At 39.9% G+C, this 22,268-nt stretch overlaps 2 protein-coding genes across 2 annotated transcripts; both read right to left on the reverse strand.

Annotated features, from left to right (window-relative positions):
- Positions 1 to 253: 253 nt before the first annotated feature.
- LOC119939552 (natural killer cells antigen CD94-like) lies at positions 254 to 6,106 on the reverse strand. Its single transcript, XM_038759647.1, has 6 exons — positions 6,025 to 6,106; positions 4,607 to 4,708; positions 4,361 to 4,420; positions 3,489 to 3,643; positions 1,690 to 1,793; positions 254 to 451 (listed from the first exon to the last, which is right to left on the reverse strand). The coding sequence occupies exons 1-6, from the start codon at positions 6,104 to 6,106 to the stop codon at positions 331 to 333; spliced, it is 624 nt and encodes a 207-aa protein (XP_038615575.1). The 3' UTR covers positions 254 to 330.
- A 7,990-nt stretch (positions 6,107 to 14,096) lies between these two features.
- Positions 14,097 to 21,654, reverse strand: LOC119939051 (natural killer cells antigen CD94-like). Its single transcript, XM_038758821.1, has 7 exons — positions 21,624 to 21,654; positions 19,818 to 19,910; positions 19,151 to 19,252; positions 18,959 to 19,018; positions 17,002 to 17,156; positions 15,742 to 15,845; positions 14,097 to 14,217 (listed from the first exon to the last, which is right to left on the reverse strand). Exons 1-7 carry the CDS (start codon positions 21,652 to 21,654, stop codon positions 14,097 to 14,099), a joined length of 666 nt encoding a protein of 221 aa, XP_038614749.1.
- Positions 21,655 to 22,268: the final 614 nt, after the last annotated feature.

A 22,268-nucleotide genomic window follows, 5' to 3' on the forward strand; every position in this document is an offset into this window, starting at 1 on the left:
CTGTAAAATGGGGATGAATTCTGTAAGGCCCATGTGGGACAACCTGATTACATTGTATCCCCTCCCCAGTGCTTAGAACAGTGCTTTGTTCGTAGTAAGTGCTTAATAAATGTCATTATTATTATTATTTGCAAAGAACAAATGAACTGCAAAGTGTGTTCATTTTCCTGTTTATTATGATATCATCTCTATACAGTAATAATCCACTGACCTGCTCATGATTCTATAAAATATACATTTCAAGAAAAACCAGGCGTGCTTTGAAACCTTCCAGGATACCCTTAAATGAGATGGTTTAATAACATTATTTCTAGGTAAGCATTTTCAAGTCTATGTAGCTCTTAGCTCACAAATATAAAACAATAACTGGAGACAGTTTTCAGATGAAAATTTATCTCCCAGTGCATAATAATACACACAGTGTCGATGAGAGAAATTGTCTTGCACAGACCTGTGAAGAAAGAGACATCATATCTATCAGTCCTTTTCGAATACATTTGAGCTGCATAAAGCTACATAACCTTCTGAATATAGAAATAGAAGCACAGTCAACCGGAAATGATTTGTAAGGTAAACCAGAGTGGAGGCCAGAATATTGGATTTCTAATCTTAGTTTCTAACTACTATGCCCTATGGATGTTTTTCTCTGTGTCTGGCATCGAATTTTCTTATTACTTGTTGGATCAGAGGAAATGTTTATGAAATAGTATCATATTAGGGTAGGGGTTGGGATGTGTTGCCGGAATCCATTTTAAATCATTAAAGAGAGAAGAAGACAAATTATTCCAAGAAAAAAGCTGGTTGGATCAAATCCATGTCCCTTGGCTTTTTAAGGGGGTTGGGAGTCCCAGCCAAAACTAATTAAATAATATTGAAATCTTGTTACAAGTTAAAGTCATATAATCTGTGGTTAGCGGGCTTTGTAGCCTAGAGACCGACCGAAACATCCCTGACTCTGTAATGGAGACCTAGAAAGATCCTCCCCCTCCCCATCCCCCCCGCATTACCTCCTTCCCTTCCCCACAGCATCTGTATATATGTATATATGTTTGTACATATTTATTACTCTATTTATTTATTTATTTTACTTGTACATTTTCTATTTTATTTAGTTAATATGTTTTGTTTTGTTCTCTGTCTCCCTCTTCTAAACTGTAAGCCCACTGTTGGGTAGGGACCATCTCTATATGTTGCCAACTTGTACTTCCCAAGAGCTTAGTACAGTGCTCTACACACAGTAAGCGCTCAATAAATACGATTGAATGAATCCATTTTCTCACATTTTCTAACAGATAAACACTAAAACACAACCAATGAATGGACAAGAAGTTGCTGTAATACTCTAGTCACAGGAAATGAGAGAAAGTCAAAGTAAGGGTAAGATCTCCCTCATAGCAGGTCGGACACAGAAACTTTGTCTTCTCTGTATTTCTAAGACTCTAACTGGAAGTGTGGAGTTGGACTAAAGTTATTATGCTATGACACTCAATCAATCAGTGTTATTTATTGAGCATTTCCTATATGGAGAACAGTGTACCAAGTGCTAGCAGACATGATCCCTGCCCACAACAAGCTTATACCAGTTGCTGAATTCTGTGTTTAAGGGGTTGCCTTTCTCTTCTATTCAGCTGGAAGAGCAGCCCATAGGGAAGACCCAGAAACATACCGCCACAAAAGACATAAACTTACAGGTCACGGGAGAGATCAGATCTGTCTTCCCATAGCCAGTGTTCATTAGAGCCGTTCCGAGACAGTCCAATCCAATAATAGGATGCCAGAAGCTTCAGAAAATTCTAGATGGAATAGATGGAACCACAAACAAACCAAGATATATTTCCTGTTATTCTCTTTCGTTGCAGCAGGGCATTTCAGGAGGATATTGGGTAGCACATAAGTAATATTGAATACTACTACTACTGATAATGGTATTTATTAAGCGCTTACTATGTGCAAAGCACAGTTCTAAGCACTGGGGAGGTTACAAGGTGATCAGATTGTCCCACAGGCGGCTCCCAGTCTTAATCCCCATTTTACAGATGAGGTAACTGAGGCCCAGAGAAGTTAAGTGACTTGCCCAAAGTCACACAGCTGACAATATTTATTACAAGAATCAGAAAGCTTTAACTAACTATTAAATTGCCTTCCTCCTCAAGTCACCTTAAGATAGAAACCATCTCCTTCAGGAGATTACCACTCATGGCTAGAAAAAGATGACACAGATGTACATTTGTCTCTATAAAAATGTATCTATACAAGTGTTATTCAGATATAAGATCCACTTAGAGCATAAGCAAATGAAGTATTTACAAAACAAAGGGTGAAAGTGAAGAGTGAAGAATGATTTGAGGGAGAAAAGCCGGGCTAGGGTAAATGAGGCTGGATTTACCAGGGTTATTGTGATAAAATGAGATTAAGGCCTAGGCATTTACCTACATAGAATAAAACAGGAATAAAACAAAAATTATGAGCATTTCTCTTAGAATCATCCTTTTTTTTCCTGGATTACAAAGCAGGGTACACTACTTACAATTATGAAATTAAAGTGGGTATGGAACGTAAATTCAACCATGCAATTTAGGGTGATTTTGTGAAGAAATGAGCGACCACTAGGCCATGAGAAGAAGCAAGGTTTAGTGAAAGAGAGGGTTTAATTGTCAGATATCCTAGGTTCTAATCCAAAGGTCAACCACTGGGTACTTTTTGCCCTCAGGGAACTCATTTAACTTCTCTTTTCTTCAGTTTCCTCATTTGTAAAACACTCTTTCTCCTTAGACTGTGAGCTCCACATGAGGTTTTTTTCAGATCTAGTTATATTTTATCTAACCCAGTCCTTAGTACAATGATTCACACATAGTAAATCCTTGCATTTGGACATCACTGCAGTGTCTCACAAATGTTGCAGGAAAACCCATTATTCGGATGGGAGAATTGATGTGACCCAAATTACTGTTCCTGATATAGTTACTGTTACAGTTACAGTTACTGTTACTGATACAACATCTTTGTGTATGCATAAAGGATGCAGTTTGCTCTCCCTTTTTATTCCTAGGACGCAGCAACTTCTTGCTGGTGTTGTGATCCGACTGTAAATCAACATCTCAGTGGTTGGGTCAGAAATGTCAAGAATTGGGAGTGCTGTGGTAATAATAATAATAATAATAATAATGACATTTACTAAGCGCTTACTATGTGCAAAGCACTGTTCTAAGCACTGGGGAGGTTACAAGATAATCAGGTTGTCCCACAGGGGGCTTACAGTCTTCATCCCCATTTTACAGATGAGGTGACTGAGGCCCAGAGAAGTGAAGTGACTTGCCCAAAGTCACACAACTGAAAGTTGGTAGCACTAGGATTTGAACCCATGACCTCTGACTCCAAAGCCCATGCCCTTTCCACTGAGCCACGCTGCTTCCAACACACTGTCTATATCTCTATTATTTACTCACCACCCCAGTAATTATTAGAAATTCAAATATGAGAGAACACACCTGCAATTCCTCTCTGTTTTCTACCTTCAGGAGGCTGGAATTCATGCTTCTGCAGGCAGTTTGACTCTCTGACCAAGTCCTGAATTCCTTAGAAACGTAATAACAGTTCCCTCTGCTCCAGATCCAGTTCTCTGCACAAGAGCCAAAGTAGCATCCTAGAAAAAGGAAAAGAGAAAACTATTCATCAGGTAATAATACTGTGAAATTTTATGACATATTTGGGTTTCCAAAGCATTTAATTTCAGTTAGATCATTATTTCCTGGGAACATTCCTACAAGTTAGGGGAGGGGCATGAATTATTATCCCCATTTTGCAGGTGAGGAAACTGAGTCATAATAGTAACTTCCCCAAAAATACACCGAAGACCAGTATCAGAATTGAGACCAGAAATGGTGGTTACTGACTTCCAGACATGCTTTTCTTTACCCTGAATGATAATTGCTATATATATTTTTCCTTCTTTTTCAACTACGATGCTACTGATGATGGGATCCTAACCATTTGGACAAGTCTGACCAAAAAGATCACTGAGTTATCAATGTTGCCTTCCATCTCATTTGTATACATCTTGCTACACAGTCACAGTATTTAAATCTCCTTTTCTTCACCCTCCTGACCCCGTATTAGGAATGAACTTCCACCCAGCACCAGAAAACACTTAGATGCCCTGGTTGTATAAGTTGGTTTGGTATTTGCTCTATTTGTGCAACTTTGTTCCCGAATGTGAGGAAAATAAGGTCTTCTCAAGAAGGTTAATTTAATTTTCACATTGGTTCTACCATGTCTGGCCTGAGGTGAGAGATATGGGTTTAATTTGAAAAACTGCTACACTTCAGGTTGGAAATGAGAAATGAAAAGTTACTACCCATACCTCTCTGGGATGTGGTGTTGGGAAGTGAAGAAGGGCTCTCGGATCCTTGGTTAGAAGACTCTAAAGACAGGATCGGGAATATTATTAGTTATTATTATTATTATTACGAATGGGATAATTAAAATAGGATCAAGCAAAAGTGGATACTTTACATTATCTATCTGCTACATCAGAGGGAAATAATTGCTGTTTCAGAAAACTGTTTTGGAGTGTATCATCACTTCGGTTTGTGCACATATTACTTACGTTTTCTCATCAGGACCCCCAGTGCTAGCACAGATGCCACGAGCACCAGGCTCAAGACCCCCAGAGTCCCAGCCAGGAGACACCAGGGGGCTGACGAGGAATCTGGCAAAGGGAAAGAAAAAAGTAACATACATAGAGTCAGATAAAACCACCCTTCCTCCTCATAGTCCAGAAATGGCAACATCATTCCTTAAGGATGGCAGTGATCCTTACATGGAAATTTTAATAAACCCACAGTCTCCTTTTCCTCCTTCCTTCTCTTTTTCATATCTTTCTTATCAGCCATATATTCAATCTGTCGCTAAATCCTCTCTGTTCAACCTGCACAACATCATTAAAACCCACCCTTTCCTCACTGTCTAAACTGCTACCTTATAATATAAGCATTTATCCTATTCTACCTTGATTATTGAATCAGTCTCTTTGCTGACCCCCCGCCTCCTGTCTCCCCCCAAGCCAGTCTATTCTTCATCCTGCTATCCAGATCGTTTGTCTACAAAAATATTCGGTCCATGTTTCTCCACTTCTCAAGAACCTCCAGTGGTTGCCTATTCACCTTCACTATATATACATATAGTGTGAATATATAGGCATAATTTATTTACTTATATTAATATTTGTCTCCTCCACTAGAATACCAGCTCCATGTAGATAGGGAACATGTCTACGAAGTACAGTCCTGTGTATATACTAAGCACTCAATAAATGCAGTTCATTTACTGAATTATTTATCTGCCACAAAGAGGCAATCATTACTCTTATTTGAATCCCTCAAATATGATAGAGCTACCTCCTCCAAGCCCCCTTAAGGAGTAAGGATACTGTGACACAGCTATTTGGAGCAGATCATCCAAGTTGACTAAATAACCAGCAAAGTATTTTTCTTAGAAGCTGTTGCTATTGAAAATGTATGACTTTCCAGAGACCAAATACTCCAATATATTTTTTAGCATAAAAAAAATTTGGAATGTCTGTCCAATTTGTTCTGCTTTCCACCCATTCCAACTTTAATCTCTGAAGATTTCAATGACATGATGAATCATCATATTAATTTAATGCCAGCAAAATGTCGTGAAAAGTTAGTTCAGGATTCAAAGCCCCTGTAGTAATGGTTTAGTGTAAAGATTGTAGGATTGGGAGACAGGAGATCTGAGTTTTAATGCCAGTTCTGCCACTTGCCTGCTCTGTGAGTTTGGAAAATCATTTAATGTCTCTGTTCCTCAGCTTTCTCATCTGTAAAATGGCGATTTAATGTTGGTTCTCCCTCCCAGTTAGACTGTGGGTCCTATGTGGAATCTGATTGTATTTCATCTATCCCATTGAATGGTATGGGTCTTGGCACATAGTGAGACCTTAACAAATACCATCATTATCGTCATCATTATTATTATTATTGTTAAAGTTCATAATCTGAATACCTTCTGTCTTCACTTGAATTCGTCTTTTCATCGACTTCTGAGGTGGATTCATTTCTCCATAGCATAAATTCTGCTCACTCATCTCTACAAATGACAGATTTCCAAAGATCTGAAATAATCTAGGTATGTATGAGGAAGAATCATAATGAAACATTAAGGGGCAGGAAAAGCAATGGCAACCAGGAAAGATTTACCTCATTAATGACCTTCTTGCAGTATGAGAAGCCTGAAGTAACGACAATCATTTCATTGTCAGGGCATCGTGATGGAAGAGAAATTGAGAATTGACTAAATCAGGGCATTTTAACCCCTTTCTCCAATGCCTAAATGTGAAGAAGCCTGTCAGCACACATGGAATAGACTGATTAATAGGAGGAAAAGAGCCTAGATTGGAAGGAAGAGCCCTCAAGTGTGTACAAAGGCCTATTTTGACCTCCAAATAATTTCTTGGGTTAAAGGAGTCACTAGAGAACTTCATTTTTGAATATGTTTTGATTACAGTAATACCTGGAAAGCACCTCTCAATTAGAAGCCTAAGCACTCTGAAAACTACTTTGTCACAGTCATCATGATTTGCACAGTCTTAGACACTTGAAAAGAGGAGAACAGGATATATGGACCGGGCCCTCAAGTTTAAACACAGGTAAATCCAACTGCTGATAATAATACATTTTTGAGAGTGACTGAGTCAAAGAAACACATCAGTTGGAGAAGAACCTATGATAAATTGGCATTTTCAGGACATATTTTTCTCCCAATCCTAAACCAAATTTAATTTTTTCATTAGTTCAAATACGATACTCAAGGCATGGCCGGCAACTGATTTATGTGAGCTGTGAGGTTGTAACTAGCCAGGAGCTTACCCTTCTACTTGGCTGTTTTACCCACCCAAGGCAGCAGTAATGACATATATTACCCACCCAAGGCAGCAGTAGTAACACGTATTGAACGCCCCCTTGATGTAAGGCACTAAGCACTTGGGAAAATACAGCAGAAGCCAGGGTAACATTGCTTGCCCTGAAGGGGTTTACCTTTTAATAGGTAAACCTTCATTAAAACGTTTACAATCAGAATAAATAATTTAGTGTAAAATTGACTATATGTGTGCATACAAGTGCTGAGAAAAGATACAAATAAATGTTAAAGTTCTAAAGGTGGATCAGCTTTTGGGTCAAGGTTAAGGAATAGAGAAATAGAGAACTTCAATCTCTAAGAGAGAATTTTAGGAATGAGATTTAAGGATCTGGCAATGCACATTTTTCTCAAAAATTCCAATTTTTCATACTAAATGTGATAGCAAACTCTGGATACCCTAATAATGCATTCTATAACACACTTCTCTAATGCATATAGCAAACAAGTAAGGAGAAAACTTATCATAGAGTCTAGGTCTCTGAAGTTAAGTATTCTTCCTCTTTCCCAAATTAAACTAGAGAGGTAAATTAGAAATACCTGCTTCAAGAAGGGATTTTCCACCGTCTTTGGCAGATGAGCTGAAGACTGAGGGAAGCTCTGGGTTCCCCAAGGAGAAATTCAGTGAGAGACACTGCGGGTCTGGTGGCTTAGTGACAGTTGTTCTGAATGAGCTGAGGACGGAACATTTCTTCACTGCACAAAGCTCCGGAAGGAACACACAGGAAGCCCTCACACTGTAACTGGCTTGAAGTTTGCTGTTCCTACTGTATTTGCTCAGGGCTCAAGGGTCTTTCATCTCTCTGACCTACAGGCTTCATAGCAATTTACTCATGAGTGGTGCTTATAAATGACATTATCCATGAAACGATGTTGAATGTAGGCCCTATGTTTTCCCATTCTTTAATGTTTGCCTTTAGTCTTAATTTAGGTAAGGAAGTGTATACTGTATCTGGAAGAGGATGGTGATGGATTAGTATGCCACATTCATTCATTCAGTCGTATTTATTGCGCGCTTACTGTGTGCAGAGCACTGTACTAAGCACTTGCGAAGTACAAGTCGGCAACATATAGAGATGGTCCCTCCCCAACAACGGGCTCACAGTCTAGAAGGGGGAGACAGACAACAAAACAAAACATGTGGACAGGTGTCAAGTCATCAGAATAAATAGAAGTAAAGCTAGATGCACATCATTAACAAAATAAATAGAATAGTAAATGTGTACAAGTAAAATAGAGTAATAAATCTGTACAAACATATATACAGGTGCTGTGGGGAAGGGAAGGAGGAGAGGAAAAAGGGGGCTCAAGCTGGGAAGGCCTCCAGATATCTATCTCACTTTTTCTAGGATAATATCCCTATTTTGTCATTCTTTTCCAGGATATTCATTCTTCACAGACTCACTAGATCCAAATCCCTAATACTCTCTCAGCTGCATTTGTGTACTTTTTTTTTGCATAGATAATCGCAGAACCAAATCTCCAGTAACATCTTACTGGAGTCCAGTCAGCCTCCCTGAGTTTTAAAATAGCTCTGCCCATTGCAATTAACTCTATTGGACCTGTAGACTCATTAACCAATCAATCAATAGTATATATTGATTGAATGCTTACTGCATGCAGAGCACAGTACTAAATGCTTGGGAAACTACAATGTAACAGAATAACAGACACAATTCCCTGCCTCATTAATGCAGAAGTAACTGTGGAGAAGAATGAAACAATTGCAGATAGACATAAAGGAGGCGTCATCACACAAGGGAAGGCTATTCTTTCATTCATTCATTCAATCATATTTATTGAATGTCATTTTGTGCAGAGCATTCATTCATTCAATCGTATTTATTGAGTGCTTACTGTGTGCAGAGCACTGTACTAAGTGCTTGGAAAGTACAATTCAGCAACATACAGAGACAGTCCCTACCCAACAGTACCCTTGAACATCCATCAGTGGTATTTATTGAGCATTTATTCTATGCAGAAATTTGTAATAAGCACTTGGGAGAGTAGAATACAACAGAGTTGGTGAAGTAATAGGTGGAGCAGAAAACTTCAGTTGAGTGTTCACTAGAATTTCAATTCTACCTTTCCTGAAACTGCTGACTCCAGGTGTAATTTATTTGATTTCTATTGTGCGTAAGGTAGCCAAAATGGGTGCAAATTACTCAAGGTGTGCTGGATTGGGCTATGAGTATGCCTGAGTATTCTCTAATAATAATTAGAGATGAGTGAATCATCATTGACAGGGTAAGGTACTCAGAGAAAATGAGGATAAAATGAATCCTTCACATCCATACTGAATAGAAAAATAACAAACCAGAGTCCCTTCTCAATGCCTCTCCCTGGAAATCTAATTCATTGTTTTGGAAAAGTAGTGACTGGTTCATTGTCAGAGACTAGAACTCCTGGACACATACAGGTATGTTTCAGAATCTTATTTGAAGATTAAACGCTCATCATCATCATCTCTGAAATAGTTTTTACTCAACAGAAAAAAAGCACTTGGAAAATGAGCACTGACTATTTATAACTGATATAGACCTAACCCCTCATTCCCTATGTATCCAGTGTCTGGACCTTTGCAAACACTAGGAATATTTAACCAAACACCTGGATCCTATTAGGTGCGAGGTAGGATATGGCATTTGGGATAATAAACACAGTGTGGGTGAGCTGGAAAATACTGACCCTAACTTGACAATCCCTTCTTCACTCTGTGATGTAAATAATTGTTCCATAAGACACTGTTTGGTTTGCCTCCTGCAGGGCTTGTCTCTATTTTTGAAACCCTCAGAAGCTGCTATTGCTGAAACCCTTGCTGTTTAAAGTAGTAGTGGAGTGGAGTATATTAGTACTATATTAGTACTATACTAGTAGAATAGTAGAATAGTAGAGTAAATTAGTAATGGTAGATTAGAGCATCGCCAATCCAAAAGCAATCCATCGCACACATCTTTCTTCTTCAGTGGTCTTAGAGCAGTCCCTTCACATATCACAGTGTTTGAGACAATGCTATATTACTTTTTTAAATCGTGTGATCAATCTTGTGTTTTTCCCCCTTCGAGTTTCCCAAATAACATCTTCTTGTGTATCCATCCTTCTTATCAGTCCTCCCAGCAAAGTCAGGTGGCTGTGAAAATTGCCTCAATGATCGTGAGGTGACTGCATTCCAGGACTTGATTGTTGGGTTATTTTGTCTTCCTCGGGATGGTGAGTATGGTTTATAAGTTATGCTAGTAGAACTTCAAAAGAAGCAGACCGTGGCTTCTGAGGTACATCCAGGTCACGCAGTCAAATGGAACTATGGATCCCTCTTTTGGTGATGGAAGATGGAATTGTATTACATCTCTGTCCAGTTCTGAACTGTCTTGTGGGAAGGTGATTTTGGGGTGGGAGTTTGGGTTGAGAAAATCCATGTCTCACAGGAGTTGGTAGGAAGTGTATCTTATATCTAGCTAAGCTGCCAGTCTATATTTTTAACCACATGACTGGACCTATTTTCAGTTTTATTCGTTTCGAAGCTAAAAGCTTGTACCCTTCCTTGGCTTATCTTTAAACCACCCACTTCTATCTTCAAATTCAACTAAAAATTCTATCAAATTTAATCTATTTGTGTATAGCCCTTCTGATCTCAAATCTTTTATCTGCACACTTTCTCAGTTGGTTCTACATATTCCAAGCGATTGTTTTCATGGTTGTTCTTGAATATAGATATTGAGATGACATTTCATCCATCGAACCGAAGCTGGAATTCTTTACTTACGAAACCCAAGTTCATTTAAGAAGAGAATAAAAATGTTTCTTAAGCACTTACTATGTGCCAAGCATTCTGTTAGATACAATAAAGTATTGTACCCATTCCACATGGGGCTCAGAGTTTAATCAATCAATCAATCATATATATTGAGCATAGAGCACAGTACTAAGCACTTGGGAGAGTACAATATAACAGAGTTGGTAGACACATTCCTTGTCCACAGTAAGCTTACAGTCTAGAGGGGGAAACATATTAATAAAATTGAATGAATTACAGATATTTACATAAGTGATGTGGGGCTCGGAGAATGAGGGCAAATAAAGGGAGCAAATAAGGGTGATACAGAAGGGAGTGGGAGAAGAGGAAATGAAGATGTAGGGAAGGCTTCTTGAAGGAGGTGTGCCTTCAATAAGGTTTTGAAGGCAGGAAGAGTCATTATCTACCAGATAGGAAAAGAGCCAGAGACAGGACATGTGTGAGAGTTCAGTGCCAAGATAGATGAGATCAAGGTGCAGTGCATAGGTTGGCACCAGAGGAGCCAAGTGTGTAGCCTGGGTTGTAATAGGAAATCAGTGAGGTGAGGTAGGAGGGGGCAAGGTCATTGTGTATTTTAAAGCCAATGGTGAGGATGTAGAGTAGGATGGGCAGCCACTGGAGGTCTTTGAGGAGTGGGGAAACATGGACTAATAAGAACAACAATTATTATTATTAGTCTGGTACTTGTTAAAGTGCTTACTATGTGTCAAGCACTGTTGTAAGCATTGGGGTAGACACAAGTTAATCAAGTTGGACACAGTCCCTATCCCAGGTGGGGCTCACAGTCTTAATCCTCATTTTACAGTTAAGGTTACTGAGGCTCAGAGTAGGAAGTGACTTGCCCGAGGTCACACAGCAGACATCTAGTGGAGCTGTAAGTAGAATCCAGCCATGCTGCTTCTCTGGACTCAGTGTTTTTTTATAGAAAAGTGAACTGGGCAGAGTGAAAGTTGGACTGGAGTGGGGAGAGACAGATGGCAGTGAGGTCAGCAAAGAGGCTGATCAAGTAACCAAGGTGGGATAGGATAAGTGCTTTGACTGGTGTGGTAGCAGTTTTGATGGAGAGGAAGGGACAGATTTCAGAGATGTTGTGAAGGTGGAACCAATAGGATTTATTGAATAGATGGAATATGTGGGTTGATGGAGAGAGATGAGTCAAGGTTAATGCCCAGGTTATAGGTTTGGGAGACAAGGTGGTGCTATCTACAGTGACAGGGAGGCAGGGTTTGGGTGCGAAGAAGCAGCTATGAGAAGCAGCGTGGCTCAGTGGAAAGAGCATGGGCTTCGGAGTCAGAAGTCATGGGTTCAAATCCCGGCTCCACCACTTGCCTGCTGTGTGACTTTGGGCAAGTCACTTCACTTCTGTGTGCCTCAGTTACCTCATCTGTAAAATGGGGATTAAGACTGTGAGCTCCATGTGGGACAACCTGGTCACCTTGTAACCTCCCCAGTGCTTAGAACAGCGCTTTGCACATAGTAAGCACTTAATAAATGCCATTATTATTATTATTATTATTGTTAAAAGGAGTTCTGTTTTGGACATACTAAGTATGAGGTGTCAGCAGGACATCCAAATAGAGATGTCTTGAAGGCAAGTGGAAATGTGAGGCTGGAAAGAGGGAGAGAGATCAGGATTGGAGATGTAGATTTGGGAATCAAGTGTATAGAGGTGATAATTGAAGCCACAGTAGCAAATGAGTTCTCCAAGGGAGTGAATGTAGATGGAGAATAAAAGGGACCCAGAACTGAACCCTGAGTGACTAACACAGTCGGGAGATGGGAGTCAGAAGAGAAGCCTGTGAAAAAGACTGAGAATGAGTGGACAGAGAGATAGGAGGAGAACCAGGAGAGGACATTATCGGCAAAGCTGATGTTGTGGGTCATGTTTCCAGGAGAAGGGGGTGGTTGACAGTGGAGAAGGCACCTGGGTGGTCAAGGAGAATTAAGATGTAGTACAGGTTATTGGATTTGGCAAGCAGGAGAACATTTGTGACCTGTGAGAGGGTGGTTTCTGTGGAGTGAAGGAGATGGAAACCAAATTGGAGTGGGTCAAGGACAGAATTCAATTCAATCAATTCAATCATATTTATTGAGCGTTTACCGGGTGCAGAGCACCATACTAAGTGCTTGGGAGAGTACAGTATAATAATAAACAGACACATCGAGCTTACAATCTAGAGAAGTAGACAGACATTAAAATAAATAAATGAATTACAGATATGTACATAAATGCTGCGGGGCTGGGAGCAGGGATGTACAAAGGGAGCAAGTCAGGGCATCGCAGAGGGGAGTGGGATAAAAGGAAAGGAAGACTTAGTCAGGAAAGCTTTTTGGAGGAGTTGTGCCTTCAATAAGGCTTTGAGGGGTGGAGGGAGAGTAAATATCTGTCAGATCTGAGGAGGGAGGATATTCCAGGTCAGAGAGAGGACATGGTTGAGAGGTCGATGGTGAGTTAGATGAGATCGAGGTACAGTGAGAAGATTAGCATTTGAGGAGTGAGGTGAAGAGGGGGTGAGGCAATTGAGTGCTTTAAAGCCAATGGTCAGGAGTTTTTGTTTGATGTGAAGGTAGATGGGCAACCACTGGAGTTTCTTGAGGAGTGAGGAAACATGGCTTGAACATTTTTGTAGAAAAATGATTCGGAGAGCAGAGTGTAGAATGGACTGGTGTGGGAAGAGAAAGGAGCCTGGGCGGTGAGCAAGGAGGCTGACACAGTAATCAGGGCAGGAGAGGATGTGATGGTATTAAAGTGCCAGAAGTTTGAATGGAGAGAAAAGGACAGAATTTAGCGTTGAGAAGAATGGTAGTGCTGTCTACAGTGATGGGAAACTCAGGAGGAGGACAAGGTTTGAGAGAAGATTATTAATTTTTTTTAGGAGACTTAGGCATGTTTGAGAGCAGTGGGGAAGAAGCCATTGGAGAGCAAACAGTTGAAGATGGCTGTTGGGGAGGGAAGAAGGAAGAGGGCAAATGTAGTGGTAATGGGCAAAGGAGAGAATTGAAGGAGAGAAACTTTCCTGCAGATGAAGGCAAAACACTCAAGGAGTTTAGAGAGGAATGGTAGGAGAAAGATGGGGTCATGGAAGGGTTTTCTTAGGATAGGGAGACATCAATCTGTTTGAAAGCAGTGGGGAACAGGCCTTTGGAGAACTAACAGTTGAAGACGGATGTCAGAGAGGGAAGAAGGGTGGGGGCAAGTGCTTTGATAAGGTGTGAAGAGATTGGGTTGGATGCACAGGCGGAGAGGGTGCTTCAGAATATCCTATATACCTATATTGAATAATACTCAGAATTCCTCAGTTATTCCAGATTACTGAGAAATGTTAAGCATTTAGTGGTTTAGCATTTGTCTTTTTCAATAAAAAAACTACATAGCTCTTTTTTCACAGATATATGTTGTTGAATAGGTACAGCTTTCATATGAAAAGATATTTTTCAATCCATAAAATGCACAGGTTCCTTTAGGGAAATGGTCTGTTACTGATAACCTATGGAAAAGAAAGATGCATTATGTTCAAAGTCCCAGATATTCAGAAAAACACTTTTGAGAAGAAGAATCTTTTTTTTAATCTTGTCACCTAAGGAACTATAAAAAAAAGTCAACATGATAGGCATAAAGAACACTAGCAAAGATGTCAGGATATTGCAAATCTTACTTTCTCTCCTGCCAAGTCATGGTTACATTTTCCTGGATTCTGTATCTAAAAAGTACATGTTAAATTAGAGGGAATGTTTATAAAATAGGGTGGTATTTGGGTTCAAGAGAGGATAAGTTTCCTAGATCAATACAACCAATTGTACTTTTTTTTAATATGGTGGGGATTATTTTATTAATCAGAGGAAAAGCCAAATGATTCAGGGACAAGGAGTATAAGCGGTATGGCTCAGTGGAAAGAGATTGGGGTTTGGAGTCAGAGGTCATGGGTTCAAGTCCCAGCTCTGCCACCTGTCAGCTGTGTGACTTTGGGCAAGTCATTTAACTTCTCTGTGCCTCAGTTCCCTCATTTGTAAAATGGGGATTAAGACTGTGAGCCCCCCGTGGGGCAACCTGATCACCTTGCAACCTCCCCAGCACTTAGAACTGTGCTTTGCACATAGTAAGTGCTTAATAAATGCCATTATTATTATTATTATTATTATTATTATTATTATTATTAATGCTTCTATAGGATTCAAAATTTGGTCTCTTCTACCAGGTGATGCTTGGGCAGGGGGCTTTAAGAAGAGTTGTGAATCACAGATCAAACCAATTAAACAAAATTGACCTTTGCGAAAAGTAAAAGTAACATGACCTATGCTTATTGGCTTGTACGGAAACTGAAGACTATAAAATCACTGGATCTTTAATGAGAACTTCTGTGTCATTATACAGGAGGTGAAATGACAGTACATCACTCCTTCCACTCCCAAATTTTCTATCATTCAAGCCCTAGGGTACCAAAATGAGTGGACCAGTAATTTCTTTATTAGTCATATCTTAGGGAAAGGGAGAAACTCACACGGTGGGGTGAAACCTGTGCCTCTCTCTTTCTGGCACTCATCTGGGAAAATCTGGGTTAGAATGATGTTACACGTTGCCTTGTTCTCACTACTATCCCTGGATACTTCCTTGGGAAGCAGCGTGGCTCAATGGAAAGAGCCTGGGTTTTGGAGTCAGAGGTCATGGGTTCAAATCCTGACTCCACCACTTGTCAGCTGTGTGACTTTGGGCAAGTCACTTCACTACTCTGTGCCTCAGTTCCCTCATCTGTAAAATGGGGATGAAAACTGTGAGCCCCCCGTGGGACAACCTGATTGCCTTGTATCCTCGCCAGTGCTTAGAACAGTGCTTTACACATAGTAAGTGCTTAATAAATGCCATTATTATTATTATTATTATTATTATTATCATTATTATCATTATTATTATTATTATATCGATGTTACTTTCCTTCCCTTCCCTTAAGTTCCAGTGGGAGAGAGGCACATAGGACAGATTTGGGAACATACTCCAACAAAATACAGAAACTCACAGTTCACTGGAGAGAGTGGATCCATCTTGCCACTGCCACTGTCCAGCTTCACTGTTATGAGACAGTCCAATCCAATAGTACGTTTTCAGAAGGGTCAGGAAATTCTGGTTGGAATCACAAACAGACCATGAAGACAAATTTCCACACTAGTTCTTCATGAGGGCAGAAGTCCAAGAAACTTCATTGTCTACTGGATAGAGCTTGGGTCTGGAAATCAGAAGGAAATGGGTTCTAAACCTTTTCTACCACTTATCGGCTGCGTGACCTTGGGTAACTTTCTTACCTTCTCTGGGCCTCAGTTACCTCATCTGTAAAATGGGGATTAAGACTGTGAGCCCCCGGGGGACGTGGACTATGTCCAACCTGATGAGATCGTATCTACCCCGGTGCTTAATGCAGTGCCTGTCCCGTAGTAAGTGCTTAACAAATAACACAAAAAGGGACAGGGTTTATCAGGAGGGCAATGGTGAGACCTATTACTCTCATCTGAAAGTTTTAAATAACTGTTGAATTGCCCTTGGCCCTAGATATTTTTTATGGGTAGATCCTACCGTCCAAGGTCTTTCTATGCTTGGTAGAAAAACATTGATGCAGACCCACTCCTCTTCGAGATTTAGATGAAGAATGGAGAGGGGATCTGAATGCTTTAGGGTAAATTAAATACGGGCTTAGCCTGGTCCCTGAGCACTTTTGGGTTCTGGACTATCTTTTCCTATCATCATTCAATCAGTGACACATTGCTAATCTATTGAAGGCTAAATATCGTACTACGTACTTGCAGAACACAGTAGAAGCAGCAGAAATGTCTCCTACACTCAAGAAGTTTGCATTTTAATGGAAGAGAGAGCTATACAAAAAAACATATTACCAATGAGAGCAGGAGGAAGATAAAGGATTAAGGAAGCAGTAGAGAAAACCATCAGTAGTTCAACTATTGTTTCTCATCACCCAACATCCTTTAGGGCAATCATGTCAGAGCCTCAAGCTTGCTATGGAGATGCTCAACATTTGAGGAGTAGAAATTTAATATGAACCTATCCTCTACCCATATTTTATCATTGATCTTTATAATATTTATGAAAAAGGTAAGATTCCTTTCCTTTCATATACCCGGGAAAAGTGGGCAGGCACATTTGGTCATTTTACGGTCCTATCATAGTTTAGGTATTCGGGGTAAGGGATGCTGAACTGATGTATAGTCCATCAGTACAAGATACATCCCAAAATAAAGATTAGAAATAAACGTATAAGTGAACATACTTCCAACTCTTTCTTGCTGTCTATCTTCAGGAGACTGGAATTCATATTCGCACAGGCAGTTTTACTATCTGGCCAAGTCTTTTCATCTTTGGAAATATAATAGCAGCTCCATTTATTCCATATCCAGTTCTCTGGGCAAGAACCACAGTTACATCCTAGCACCAGAAAATAAAGAATAATGAATCATGTAATACTATTTTTCAACTGTACAGCACTTCTAAAGCCCTATCATTTCAGTTTGTGAAGGCTGTTGCATGGGTGTGACCGCTTTCATTATATCTGCTGTTCTTCCAAAATTTGAATTCATAATCGAGGTGTGAGACAGTTCCACAACCAGGTATTATGGGGACAGGAAGATTCTCAACCCTGCTAAAGTTATTTTTCCCATACTGAGAGAGTGGAGCAGGATTTACTTTCGTGGCTTCTCTCAGAAAATCTCATTTATATGAAGGAGACCCCTATTAGCCAAAACAATTTGTGTTAGACACTCCCAAGTAATCATAGACAGGCCCATTCAGAGGAAAGGTTCAGTGGCTCTAATTGGATTCCCTTTTTCATGTTATTATTATTATAATATAATATAATAATAATAATGGTACTTTTTTAAGCACTTACTATGTGCTGGGCAGTGTACTAAGAGCAGGGGTGGATACGAGCAAATAGGGTTGGACACAGTCTCTGTCCCACGTGGGGCTCACAGTCTCAATCTCCATTTTACACATGAGATAACTGAGGCAAAGAGAAGTGATGTGACTTGCCCAAGGTCACAGCAGACAAGTAGCTGAGCTGGGATTCTAACCCATGACCTTCTGACTTCCAGGGTATGCTCTATCCCCTAAGCCATACTGCTCCCATGTTGTTACCTTGACAAGGAAATGTATAATTACTTCTCACATGATGTTGTAGAGTGTAAGGGGGAATGGAAACTGACCAAACACCCTCTAAGCTGTCAATAGTCATCTGCTAGAAGTTGAGGTATATTGGTAGAGATGACACACATCGCATTGCCTTTGAGGGGGTTAATCGTGAAGCCAGTGTGTTTGTGAAAGTGAATCAGAGGAGTAAAAATTGGGTTTCACAGAAGGAGAAATCCCCAAAGCACTCAAGTGTAAGAAAGCTCTCAGTTGAGGAAATTTCCGAGTTCCCTCCTGGCTTGCTGAGGAGCTGGGCAAACCCAGAAAACGGTCACAATGACTGCAAATTCCTTCTGCATTGTCAGTAGGCTTACATTCACACACATACAGGCACTTGGAAGGTGATTCTCCTTTCTTTCACTCCATTTCCTCTAATTTAAATATATGGCAACTTGGAACCAGAAGAGATATAGGGGCATTGTTAAAGATTGTCTTGTGTTTGCTTTATTGGTGCAGCTTTTGTTTCAGAAGGTGAGGAAAATTAGAATCTCCTCAATCAAGTTTACTGCAAAGTTAGAGAGGAGTTATGAAGGCCTTCCCCAACCAAGTCCTCGTTTCCCCTAGTCCCGCTCCTTTTCGGTATAGTCCCTGCACTTGGATTTGTACCTTTAATTCATCCTGCCCCAAATCCCACAACATTCATTTTCATATTTTCATTTATTTCAACTTCTGTCTCCCCCTCTAGAGTATTTAGCTCCTTGTAGACGTGGAATGTGTCTAGTTAATCTGTCATATTATACTCTTGCAAGTGCTAAGTTTAGTGCTCTGCCTACAGTAAGGACATAAAAAATACAACTGATTGATCGACTGACAAAGGGTAAGAAATATATATTGAATTTAGGGGCCTGCTCTGTTCCAGGCTAAAAATTTAGGCCTCCTTAACTGTAAAATGAGGATTTGATACCTGTTCTCCCCATGAAGGGCAGGGATTGTGTCTTCCCTGATTGACTTGTATCAACCACAGCACTGAGTACAATGCTTGGCACATAGTATGCCCTTAACAAATACTGCCATTATCACAATTACTATTAGTCATGACCTACCTTTCTGGGACGTTGAGTTGTAAGGTGAAGAACTGTTCCGAGTTCCGTGGTTGGGAGATTCTATAGAAATGACCAGGATTATTATTAGTTCTTACTATAATTCCAGTGATTAACATGAATCAAGGAAAGAATCGATGCTTCAAAACATTGCTGGGGCTGAGTTTTACTTTGTTTTTTCCAGATATGACTTACGGTTTGTCATGAGGATCCCCAGTGCTAGCACAGATGCCATGAGAATCAGGCTCAGAACTCCCAGGGTTGCAGCCAGGAGACTCCAGGGAGTAAACACGGAATCTGGCAAAGAGGGAATGAGACATAGTTAACAGAAGGAGAGGTGGAATGAACCATGTTTCCTCCTCACTGGGCTAAAAATGGCAAACATTAGCCTTCAAGGACAAGAGTGACTTTCATGAGGAAACGTGCACAAACAGAAGCCTCCCCATTTCTCCTCCTTTCCTCCTTCTCTCCTGCAGGCAGATGATCATTATCTTACTGAGTTCCCTGAAATAGTCGTGGGCTTCCTATCCCAAAGTGCCGCAGGGTCAAAGGCATGCTGACCCAGCTGTAAGGGGCAGATTATAGATGTGGCCAGGAATCTGGCCAAGTGTCATTCTTGGAAGATTTGTAATTGAGGAAACTTGACTTTCCATAAAGCCAGAAGCCAAACTACTAGATTTTATATAATCTACCACCTGGGATGTCTATCCTATTTGATCTCTTCTCTGTCCCCTTCACCCACCATAGCGAGAAGATCGTTGATGCAATTAATAGCAATTTGGATTTACTGTCAGCAATTCAAGAGTAGTTTGGTTCAGGATTCATAATCACTGCAGAAACAGGAGAGTGTATTGTGCCATACCTTCTCTTTTCCCATTTATATTCCCTCTCTTCTGCTTCCGGGATGGGTTGGGTGGTTTCATCTCTGCATAATATGCATTCTGCTCACTCATCTCTGCAAAACAGTGATGGATCACAGAGTTAACACATGAAATCATATTGGTGTGTAGATGGGAGGAATCATAATTATACTCTACTTATTGCTCCTATCCTTAATTTATTTTAATATTCATCTCCTCCTGTAGGCTATAAGCTTACTGTAGGAAGGGATCACATCTACCAACTCGGTTGAATTATATTTTCCCAAGAATCTCGTATATCACTCTGCACACAGTAAGTGTTTAACAAATATCACTGATTGATGATGTTAACTAGGCTGCCCCTGCACTGAGACCATCATAGAGAAATGACAATGTTATCAAAGAGCATCATGATGGAACAGAAATAGAGAATTTATCAGAAAATCTATCCTGGCCTGTTTCTCTAATGCTTGATTGTGATTGAGGACGGGGGTTATATAGGAAAAATGGATTAACTGAATGAAAGAAAGGGGACATGTTGACTTCCAAGTAATCTCCGGGTTAAAGGAGACAAATAATATTGATTTTTATGTTTATATCTATACGCTATTAATGTTTATATTGGTCCCAATAAGTAGCATCTGTAGTTAGGAGAATTCTTACCAATTTACTAAACTTTACTGTTCAGAAAAATGCTTGAATCAAAATCATCATGATGTGCACAAACACTCAGAAGTTTCAGTGAAATGTAGAAGATAGTGATCCCTGACCTCAAATCATTTTCAATTTAAGGGATGACCAACCACTGATAATTAGATCCAAGTGTTTACAGCATTCATTTTTTTGAGATTCTGCATTAAAAGGAAACAAATAAACTGGGAATAATCAATGCTAGAAGGGCTTTTCCAGAATACGCTTTCATCCCAACCCTAGCCCAAACCAGATTTTCTGACTGCTTCAGTTCTTCTTATAAGTATTTGCTCTCTTTTCCCCAAGAAACTAGAGAAGAGAATTGTAAAAATAACAAATACCTGCTCCAAGTTGGAGTTTTCCAGTGTCTCTGGCAGAGGTGCAAGTCCTGGAGTCTGAGGGATGGATGAGAAGCTGAGGAATCCAATCAGCTCTAGGTCCCCCAGGGAGAAACCCAGTGAGAGACACCGTGTCAGGTGGCTTAGTAACAATTGCTCAGAATGAGCTGAGGGCAGAACATATCTTCACTGTACAAAGCTCCGTATGGAACACACAGGAAGTCCTCACACTGCAACGGGTTTGAAGTGTGCTTTCCTTGCAGTATTTGCTCAGGGCTCAAGTGTCTTTCATCTCTTTGACCTATAGTCTTCACAGCAGTTGACTCATGTGGGGTGATTTATGAGGCACAGTCTCTATGAAATGGTTTAATAAATGTCCAGGGCCCTGATAATTCCTAGCAATTAATTTATGAACATAGTGTCAATTCAGAACATAGAAAGTCTAATTTCACATCTTCTATGATATCTACCACCATTTGTGAGCCCTCTATGCACTGCAGCTTTTATTCAGCAAGAAACTACACTCCAAGAGAAAGCAAAAAGGTGTTGAGTCGCAAACATTTCCTTAGGACCCTAGTGTATTTTCTTGCATAGTTAAAACAGAATCATATCTTAGGGTTAACACAATTCTGATCACTATAATTTAGTTCTGAGGCACTGCCTGTGCTACCTCAATGAATAACACTGTAAGTTCAAAGTAACAACTGCATGAAGAGCCTAGGGAGGCCTCAGTTCAAAAGGGAAATGGAGGACATTTCCCAGGCCACACAACGCCGTAACCTGAAGTCAATGTAATGTTAAACTTGTTCATTGTGCATGATGACTGTCCATCCTTCTAGGCGGTTTTTGATGTTTGAGCGGTAAGGCCTCTTAGTCTTATGTTGAGTTGCTCTAAAAGGAAATAAAGCTATTCAGGGAGGCAGCCTCTTATGGCAGAAGCTAACTTCTATTAACAAGGCATCTCTCTATGCACTGAGATAAATATAGAATTATATCCTTAAACTTCATTAATGCAGGATGTTGATGCAATCATGATTAAGACCATCAGTAGTCAAGGAAATGGAAATATAACTATCTTGCCATATCACATGGTCTAAGAAGAATACTATTATTATTCTTATAATAATAAGAACATTATAATAATAATAATGTCAATGCCATTAATACTTATAAATATAATAATTATTAATTGATTATTAACTAATAATTTATCGTGATATTATTGTTAATAATACTCAGCTATCACTCAGAAGAATGCTCATTATGTAATTTCAAAGGGTGTTTTTGGAATACCACAAAGTCTCAACTACCTTTCAGAAAGGGGTGGGGGAACAATTTCTTTCCTTTCTCCTCTACTTCTAGCTTGGGAAAGACTGATGATAATGAGGGTGCATAGGCCATATCTGCACAGAACCCACCGAAAAA

The sequence above is a fragment of the Tachyglossus aculeatus genome, chromosome 17 (assembly GCF_015852505.1).
Source record: "Tachyglossus aculeatus isolate mTacAcu1 chromosome 17, mTacAcu1.pri, whole genome shotgun sequence".
In the NCBI taxonomy this organism is placed as follows: Eukaryota; Metazoa; Chordata; class Mammalia; order Monotremata; family Tachyglossidae; genus Tachyglossus; species Tachyglossus aculeatus.

Excerpts from the sequence above, each read along its gene's own strand:
- LOC119939552 (XM_038759647.1), bottom strand. The coding sequence starts at position 6,106 with ATGAGTGAGCAGAATTTATGCTATGGAGAAATGAATCCACCTCAGAAG. Across the intron at positions 3,644-4,360 it reads CAACACCACATCCCAGAGAG|GATGCTACTTTGGCTCTTGT; the intron begins GTATGGGTAGTA and ends TCCTTTTTCTAG. Across the intron at positions 1,794-3,488 it reads AAAACAGAGAGGAATTGCAG|AATTTTCTGAAGCTTCTGGC; the intron begins GTGTGTTCTCTC and ends TATTCCATCTAG.
- LOC119939051 (XM_038758821.1), bottom strand. The coding sequence starts at position 21,654 with ATGAACAAGTTTAACATTACATTGACTTCAG. Across the intron at positions 19,911-21,623 it reads TAACATTACATTGACTTCAG|AGATGAGTGAGCAGAATGCA; the intron begins GTTACGGCGTTG and ends ACTGTTTTGCAG. Across the intron at positions 19,019-19,150 it reads GGGGATCCTCATGACAAACC|AATCTCCCAACCACGGAACT; the intron begins GTAAGTCATATC and ends TCATTTCTATAG.